The 9,956-nt window shown below is 40.3% G+C and overlaps 1 protein-coding gene across 1 annotated transcript in view; it reads left to right on the top strand.

Moving 5' to 3' along the window:
- Nucleotides 1-277: 277 nt before the first annotated feature.
- Nucleotides 278-9,956, top strand: part of LOC137298308 (zinc transporter ZIP4-like) — a 30,688-nt gene continuing 21,009 nt past the window's right edge. The window contains exon 1 of the mRNA XM_067830507.1: nucleotides 278-597. Coding sequence (XP_067686608.1) covers nucleotides 352-597 — 246 coding nt within the window. The 5' untranslated portion in view covers nucleotides 278-351. The remainder of the gene's footprint in view (nucleotides 598-9,956) is intronic.

Here is a 9,956-nt window from a genome sequence, read left to right as displayed (position 1 = left end):
AAGTAGCTGAACTCGTATCTGCTAATAACTTAAGAGTATGTGAATTAATACATCAACGGTGATACGCTATGCGCCTGTGGCTCCATGTGTCGATATGAAAAAAACACATTCCCCAAGTTACGTGACCATGTGGTCATCACTCAATCAACAACCCCCCACCCCCCCACCCTATGAATGACAGGAGTTTTGAGGTCACGTGACTGATTCACATTTCACCTTGTAAACGCATTTCGTGGTCCGCCATATTGTGTTGTGAAGCATTTGCGTACGGTCCTAAGCTATAATCTCCGCGACAAAAGCTCTAAGTCGTCAGATGTAAACCCGACACACAGGTGAAAAGTCAACTTAGACATGGCTGCCTGGTTACTGGGTATTGTTTCAATACTTGCCGTTCTGTCGTCATGCACACCGATCGAAGCTGAATCGGGGGACCATCACGACCACACCCGACTTGATGTATTTAAGCAAGTTCTCGCTATAACTCAAGTTACAAATAGTTCCTATCTCAACGAAACTAACACAGAACGGTTTCTGGAACTATTGCTACACAACTTCAAGTGTGAGACCACCGACCCCCCTGCATGCGAAGACGCTGTGGTAAGTAGAAACAACTTTATCTACTTTTATGGTTGTTAATTTTGGCGTGACAACAGAATCGGGGTTGAGTATAGTTAGCGGCCAGTATCTACAGTATGTTTAGTAGTGAGAATCTGCCACAGGTGTATGTCATTGTATCCTGCCACAGGTGTATGTCATTGTATGCGTGTGTCAATGCTGCGTGACGGCATGGGGCGCGATTTTACCACTGTTTCGGGAAGTTTACCTAGTTATATTTTCTCTGACCCGAAAATATGAAACCAGTTTTCAAAATAACTGAGTAAAACATTATGTGTGTCAGTTTGGACTTAAGTTTATCTAGATAAATAAACTATGGCGATTCTAAGCTGTTAAACAGCCATGATTACAGCATTTTTCAGTTTGGACTGCACATTATATAGATGGTGACGGAACAAATTTTATGGATGATCAACTTCTTTATTTTCACAATAGCGACGTTTCGGTATGGATTCTTATACCGTTTTCAAGCATATGGGAGGACAAGGTGCAACAGTTTATATACAGGTACATGAGATATTACTGAGGAGGTAACAAAAACATCAAAGGATATAACTTGAGTTGTTGACATTACTAGTAAGTAGTGTGAAGCCAGGGGGTGTAGGTAGGGGATTACAGCTTGAGGAGACCAATTAATAGAGGATTAGTGACGGAAGCCAGAGATTAACATTTCTTGATTAAAGTGTCGAATTGGTTAGGTAGAAATATACCCTGATCCCTGTTTATAGAAGGGTTGTGTCTGCGGATGTGAATAGCACATTATGTTGTTGTTATTGTTAATCTCCTCAGCAACATCTCATGTACCTGTATATAAACTGTTACACCTTGTCCTCCCATATGTTTGGAAACGGAATAAGAATCCATACCGAAACGTCGCTGTTGTGAAAATAAAGAAGCTGATCATCCATAAAATGTGTTCTGTCACCTTCAGCTCAGCAACTTCTAAAATGCTTCTGAAACAGTACATTATATAGATGCATAAATGAGTGTGAATCTAAGCAGTAAAAACCAAAGATTAAAGAACGAATAACCTCTTGTTTTTTGTACTCTTACAACCTTTACATATGAAAAACTTGCTGTAGGACTTAAGCAGAATTCATTAAAAAACTGTGGGTGATTAAAAGTTGTCAAAAAGTCGTCTGCTTCTCTCTCGCGCCGACGAAACCACAGAGAGGTTACGCGACTCACAACAGCGAACCGCAGTGACGTCATATGAGGACGGCTTTTCAGTTAGTTACGTAGAAAATGTGTACGAAGCTGGTCATTTCTCGATGCCAGCAAAGACGAGCCGAATCGTTGTGTTACTGTTAATTGCTCCCAGTTGTCGGGCGATGGTGTGTCACCATGCACAGATTTCCACCAGATTTCAGGGCGTAAAGTCAGTTTGAGAATCAGTTACAATCCTACTTATAGTTAAATATGTATAATAATAATTTGAATCATGACCAAAATTTATAACAATTATAACAAGGGATTTGATTTATAACCAAATTAACAAGAGATTTCGGCCAGAATCGTCGATGACAACATGTTGTAACTCGGATGCTAGGCAAAGCAGGTGGCAATATTAAATGATAGTAGATTGTGAAAACATAAAGCTTTCGTTTTCCACAACAACTGTCACGAGACAAGCTTGTAAGCAAGATAATTTACTCATGGAAATGTGGATGAATTCTACACAGTGCCCCACATAAGCATACCTCACTTTACATCACGGAGGCACGTTCCTCTGAATACTTGAAATTTCGTTCGCGGGAGAGAATTTTGCATTGTTGTCAAAAAGGTCGATTTACGTTAACTGAGTGTCGAAATGAGTAGTTTTAATGGCGGGGTTCCATTTACAACGATGTCAATAAGTGATTTATGTTTTTGTACCCCCCCACCCCCCCCTCGACTACACGTGATCTTTAAGCCATGCATGTCTAAGTACCAACTCTAGCACAGTTAAAGTACGAATGGCTCAAAAGATTGATTATGGTTTTCTAGACAATACAATCCTGCTTGGATAACTGTAGGACTAACAAATGCACGGAATGTTCCAGAATCTACAGTATCTTTAGTAGCGAGAATAACTGCTGCAGATGTCTCCAAGGTCATGGTCCGGGAAAGCGAACTCTGGACGAAACCTTGTCAGATGTGGCTTCATCGGACTTAAAACAAATATCGGCAGGGGTCCCCCAGGGATCAGTCTTAGGGCCGTTACTGTTCTTAGTGTATATAAATGATATTGTACATGGCATCAATAACAACATTCGACTCTTTGCTGATGACACTTCAGTATATGTAATTGTAGACGATCCAGACAAAGCAACAAGTATTTTGAATAATGACTTACTAGTAAATCGTATTTCTGACTGGGCCGATATGTGGCAAGTGAATTTTAATCCAACAAAAACTGAAACGATTTTTTTCTCTCGCAAAGTAAATCCCCCTGTATGTTCACCCATCGAAATGAAAGGAACTCAAGTAAATGAAGTATATTTCCATAAACATTTATGTATTTATCTTCAAAAAGATTGTTATTGGAAAAAAAACAAATTGAAGAGATAGTTAAAGTTGTATGTCCTATGGTAAACTGTTTAAGAAGCTTTAAATATAGATTAACTAGACATACATTAGAATGTATGTATACTTATTATATACTTCCACACTTTGATTATTGTTCCCACATATGGGACAACTGTACGACAGAACAATCTATTATTTTAGAAAATTTACAATTAGACGCTATAAGAACGATTTGCGGAGCCGTGAGAGGAACCAGTCATGAAAAAATCTACAATGAGACAAACTTCATTCCATTAGTTAAGCGTAGAGAAATCAAGAAACTTACTTTATTCTACAAAATGAATAATAATCTTACTCGAGCCTACTTATCAGATTTAATTTCAGAACATGTTTCAGTTTTAAGTTCCTACAATCTGAGAAATACTGATAGTATTCGCACAATTCGTTGCCACACAGAGTCGTATGCTCGGTCCTTTTTACCAAACACCATACTCTTATGGAACAATTTACCACTTGAAATAACTAACTCAGAATCAGTAAATTCATTCAATAAACGACTGCAGACCAAAGAAAGACATGTTCTCTTTGTCCAAAACTTTGGATCTAGATTTTGTCAAATAATTCATGCTCGTCTCAGATTGGGGTGTAGTGACTTGAACGCTCATCGCTTTGATAGACATATTTCAGATAATCCAAATTGTGCATGTGGGTATTCATGGGAAGACTCTCTCCACTACTTCTTTTCCTGCCCTTATTATGACTCAATAACATCAGATCAATTTTTCTACACTAATGGCTTTGACTTAAATTCAGTTCTTCAAGGTAATCAAGCTTCAAGCAACAGAATTAATCAACTTATTCTTGACACTGTTCATAAATACATACTGCTTTCAAATAGATTCAAATTCTTCTAGACTACAATTACTATGAACCCTTTTAATGCAACTTGTGTAGACGTATTTCCCGAATGTTAATGATCTAATGCCTTTGTGGAAATAACTGTTTCTTTTGCTTTTTATTTTCTGAAATAATTCGTTGCCTCTGTACTGTGTAATTTTTTGATTGCATTATATTATAGTCAATGGAGAGGCACTTTGGCTTGTTGTGCCAATCCATATTCATGTTATTTATGTTCATGAATAAAAATATGTTTACAAAAGTAAAAAGATGTGGCTTTTACTGGGATGGTCATGCTACAGAGAACGCAGCGTTTCGTCAGCTCGGGACTCTCAATACACAAGAAAAACAAAGAAAAGTGATTCGTCGTCTGACACCGTAGTAATGGTAGAAATTGAATAAACATCAACAATAAATGTTTGAGTCATAAGAAAGCTATGAACTTCCCTCCGTTGTAGTAACTTGAATGCTGGTAGGTTTGATAGACACATCATTGACAGCCCCGTTGTCATGGGATCATCCAGTCGAAAATGTTGTGCAAGAAATACTTTGAATTAAGACAAAAATCGTATTGCTATTTAAAAGGCAATAGTGTCAACGAAATTCTTCAAAGGCATTTAGAAGTTGGTGAGGTAATACAAGACACTATTATGGATGACAACTTCTTTAATTCTTTTAACACGACGTTTCAAGGCTAATTCTTGCCCCTTCGTCAGGTGGATAATAAACATAGGTAACATTGCAGAATATATACAGGTATACATGAAGCCAGAGAGGTAAGATGTATATACAAGCACATAAATGTAATTAGGTATGTACAATCACAGAGGAGAGATGAAAGGAGGAAAGTTTTAACAGTACATAGTTGTTTACACAGCTGATAGATTGAGAGTCTATGAGTCCTTGTTGACACACCAGGCAGAGGGTAGGTACACGCCTTGATCTCTATTGATCTGAGGTTCTAATCTTCTGATGTTGATTGCTTCCCAAAGCTTCCTTCTCCGCCAATCACTGATGTTGGAAGCCAAGATCTCGGTGTTTTTCCAGTTGATGGAGTGGTTTGGATAGTTGACGATGTGTTCAGAGAGGGCCGATTTCAGATCTAATTTTCTTACTGAAGTTTGGTGCTCTTTGAGTCTGATGTTGAATGGTCTGCAGGTTTCACCTATGTAGCTGCTGTCGCAATCACAGTTTATCTTGTAGATGCAGCCTCTGGGGTTGGGGGTTGGTTTGATCACTGCCTCCTCTTCCATTTGCTCTAAGGATGTTTTTCAGTCTTATCAGAATAAAAGGTCACATCAACACTGGCAGAGTTTTTGAGGAGTCGGCTGATTTGATGACTTACTTTCCTTGGTATGGAATGTTGACTTGGATGGGTGCAGGCTCAGGTTTAGGGAGGCGGTCGTTCTGATACTCGAGAGTTGTGGCTATAGTCTGGTCAACGAGCTGTTTTGGGTATCCATTGAGGGTGATGAAAGTTCTCTTGAGGTGGTCAATTTCGTCTTGGAGGTGGGCTGGGTCACAGATGGCTTTGGCACGTCTGGCTAGGGTGGAGACTATGGCTTGCTTTATTTGTGGATGGTGGTTGGATAGGTAGTGGATATACTGGTCAGTGTGGGTGGGCTTTCGATAGACAGTGGGAACGATGTTTTCAGATGAGTTGTCAAGGGATACATCTAGGAATGGCAGCTCTCTGAACACATCGTCAACTATCCAAACTGCATATTCTGCAATGTTACCTATGTTCATTATCCACCTGACGAAGGGGCAAGAATTAGCCTTGAAACGTCGTGTTAAAAGAATTAAAGAAGTTGTCATCCATAATAGTGTCTTGTAATAGTGTCAACACTGTATACTGTGGCGATGTGCATCCCTCACGAGCAATAGTCTACGCAAATCATTAAATCTCTGTGAAAAGAAAATTATGTACATGTTTATGCCGTGCATACGAACGAAGACACTCAAAATACTTGTCAATTCATTAGAAGAAATATTTTTGTAAGATTGCTGCTCGTAGTATATCGCTATAACCATGTGTTGCAAACTCAACCTTTACGATGAAAGACTTGAAACTAAAATATTGAATCTTTAATTACAATATTTTGTTTGACCTTTGTTTGACGTTTAAAAAAGCTCAACTTATTCATTTATTGTATTCGTAAGAAACATTGCTATTCAGCATCGGGGTTGCGCGTTAATCTTAAGTACGGGTATCCGATGTTTCCATACCCGTTGTTGGTAGGATTACCGGTTCTGCCGCTGCTGTACCCGCTTCCATCTTGACGTCGGTCTTCACTTGGAGGGTTGTTTTCTGTATCTCCATGATGATAATTTTGCATCGAGACGGGGTGTTCTCAGCCAGCTCAAAATATCTTTTAGGGGGATTAAGAGATTAGGACTGGGGCATTATAGTCTGTCACTGAAATATGTTCACCTAATTAGGGTCAGCTAAAGATCCCATAGCTCAATTTTGGTGAGCTACAATCACATGTGAGTGAACTGTGTTTAATGAGCGTCATGAATAGTTGAAGGTTTTCAGTGAAATCTGGTTTGCGAATATTACTTTGATTAAAACCAATTTAATGGTCCATAAAAAGGCGTGACATCATCAGTTAGCATGTCAAAATGGCAAACGCCAACGTTCAGGTACGGTTGTATCCAACTTCTAATGGTGGTCGTATGTTAGGTCATGCTGGTTTCGAGTACACCAAGAAGAATGGCTACAAAGATACTATCTACTGGAGATGTAAGCAACACACACATGGTTGCAGACAAGAATAAATAGCAACCTTAAACACCAAGAATGACATCTCAGTCAAGTTTGGAAGACCACATAATCATAGTCTGACCACCATACTCCAGACATCCAGTCCTTTTTTTTAAAGAGTGAAGAACCGTTGCAGAGAAGAAGTAACACCCATCCCGTCCTTGTACAATGAGGAACTCGCAGGTATGTTAACTATGTAATTATTACTATTTAGAAGAATTAGAAGTTCACATCTATATATCTACACACAACACACAAAAGTTTTAAAGATGAAAATGAAAATGTATTCACTATCGGTTTCACATTACGATCATCATGAGAATAATCTATATCTTTCTCTATCTTTTTTGCTTGACATTTACAATTACTTATTTTTGTCCACAGGTTTGCACAACGAAGAGTGCACAGTTGACTCTCGTGAGATCATGCAGAGGACTCCACCTCTGTATTCTGCGAAATCATCCCTCTACCTAGGACGACAGAAGCTACTGCCTGATCTTCCTGCCAGACGTGAAGACATCAACCTAGACGGACCTTGGCGCCTGACCTCATCCGATTAGAACTTTGTTCTCAAAGAAGATGGCGACAACTACAAGATCTGGTATTTGCCACATGTGGCAACTTGCGACATCTGAGTGCTGCTGACACCTGGTTCTGAGATGGCACCTTCCAGTCAGCTCCATCCCTGTTCTGCCAAATCAGTGAAATGTTCATTAAACTGATGTGTGTCCATATGTGTAAATATTGTATATTAATAATGAAACTGTATGAAACATTATTTTGTCAATGCCATATACATGTGGAATAAACTATCGTGAAGTGATTTATATCCTTTATTGCCTTCTTACTGCTACGGTCCTGTGGGGGAAGCGGTCCTGTACTACCTAAAAGTGTCGACATAGACTATAACTAATCCTCCCATTGAATTTCCAATTAGTCCCATCAGTCACGGTCATGTGTCCATTACAGTTTTGAGCTGACTGAGACCAAACCATTGAGACACCCCCCACTTCAAGATTCTGGAGGTTATATAGAAGACGAGACGTAGCGTCACTAACGCAGGGAAAAATCTCTTCGCCCGACGCCCAGGACAAGTCAGTTTTCCTTTCCTTTCAATCAATAAATGGTATCTTACTTGTCTGTGAACTACTAGATAATTTCCATTTATGGATTCAAACTGCAAATAAACTTGGATTTCGTCTCATATCTGCTCATAATGTAGCTATTACATTTGTAACAAACTCAGTCCCGTGGACCCTGGGCCAGTGACAGCAGCAGCCAGGGACAAGTCAGAGACAGACCGACAAACAAGTTGACTACTCTCAGAGTGATTTACAACTGAATGACCACAGGATGACCAGGGAAGGACTCTTTAAAGGGTTCTTGAACTATCCTCCTAAATTATAGAACAATCAGAAGACCATCATAAACCGCAGTGACAACAGCGGTGAAAGATAAGATGACAAACAAGTGTTCACGTACCAAGTGGTCACAAGATAACAGAGGGGGAAACGATGTCTTCTGTTTAATCACTTTTTGATATGCCAAGGGCATATGAATTCGATCGCTGCGAATATCTGCAATATTGCTCACGTGGCGTTATTCATTCATTCATTCATTCATTCATTCATTCATTCAAAGCATATAAGAACCCAGGACTCAGAGCACGAAACAGACACAGTCTCGGCAACAGTCCAGTCAGCTTGGACTAAGGCGTGTTCCTAACACTCTGGGCCTATGATGCGACAGATGTCCTACTTGGAATAAAATATCCATCTCCTTGTACTTCTGGTGTTGTCTCTTACTTTGTTACACATGTCGCAATAATAGTAATTTAGAGCTATCGTTCTTTGAAACGTATCACTTCGATAGATAGTCCAGTAAACATTAACATCAAACATTGTGTCAAAATATCAGGGCAAGTGGAAAATTGGTCAGGGCAGGTCACATTCTTGAAGTCACTTGCCCTGTGGCAAGCTGCTTTTTTGAAAAAAAAGATTGAACCCCAGCTAACGTCATGATCGCGCGTGAGCTGGTGACGTAGCGCTGGTGACGCCATGGCACGATGAAAATTTGGATGCAGATTGTAGGGATTTACTCCATAACTCTGACAGTAGTCAATGGCACCCGGAGCCGGACGATGCATGCTCACCCAGTGTTGTTCTGGGAGATGACTGGGATCCGCGCTGACAACGAAGGCTTTGGGATAATTAATGTCCCTGCTGTCCACACAGCATGGTGGTTGCAAAGTGATTTCATACAAAGGTACCTAGGCAGAGGGGATGCAGCAGGTGATGTTGACGTTCAATTGTGTCATTAAGCCAGTGTTATCCATCTTTAGACCACCTGAGCATTGCGGAACCCATCAATTGTCAAAACGCTTTCTCATTCGTCGTAGCAGACGAGAGTGACATCACGTGGTAGGGGTTCTGCACTGAAGTCTTGTCCGTCGGCCGTGGGTAGTCATACCCTTCGTCTGCTTCCATATCCGTTGTGAGATCCACCACCCACACAGTGTTTCCGGTCCTGAACTCGTCTAAGGTGAGATTGCAGGGATGTTCTTGCCACAGGTGTGCCCTGTTGCGGCACAGGTTCATGTAGAGCTGTATAAACGAGGTGCTGTTGTTCTGAAAGTCCCATTGGATTTGAGTGCCATGTACTTCCTGCCCATTGAATTTCAGTTTGAGGCTGGTCATATTGTTGTGCTTGAAATGGAAAGGGTTCTTTTCCTTGAAGCCGGCAAAAGCAACATGGTTCTCCAGTCCCAACACCACTTGTTTGGGCAGCTTACCTCCAATCAGATGATCGTTGTGGAAATCGTGGCCCCCTCCTGGAATGTCATTAGCTGTGGTTTGTACTTGGGTCCAAAAATATTTGGCTGTGACGCCTGCTGACATGTGTTACACGTTCTGTTCCAGTATAACTGGATCAATGTTGACTTTGCGCACGTAAAACTCAGTTTTGGTCAGTTCAAATCGGCATCCAAGATCTCCAGTACTCATTGTCAAGATCACAGATGATTTTGGTTTAAATAATTAGCTTATAGTAAAGTAAATAGATGTAGTATGGTATTGTAAAGGCGAGTTATAAATCATTGAGGGGTTGTTGTTAGATTCTATCCGGTAATACTATGTGTTCGGAGGAGCGTGACCAGATATGGCCAGAGAAA

The sequence above is a fragment of the Haliotis asinina genome, chromosome 10 (genome assembly GCF_037392515.1).
Source record: "Haliotis asinina isolate JCU_RB_2024 chromosome 10, JCU_Hal_asi_v2, whole genome shotgun sequence".
Taxonomy (NCBI): Eukaryota; Metazoa; Mollusca; class Gastropoda; order Lepetellida; family Haliotidae; genus Haliotis; species Haliotis asinina.
This window is presented reverse-complemented; position numbering and strand designations above follow the sequence as displayed.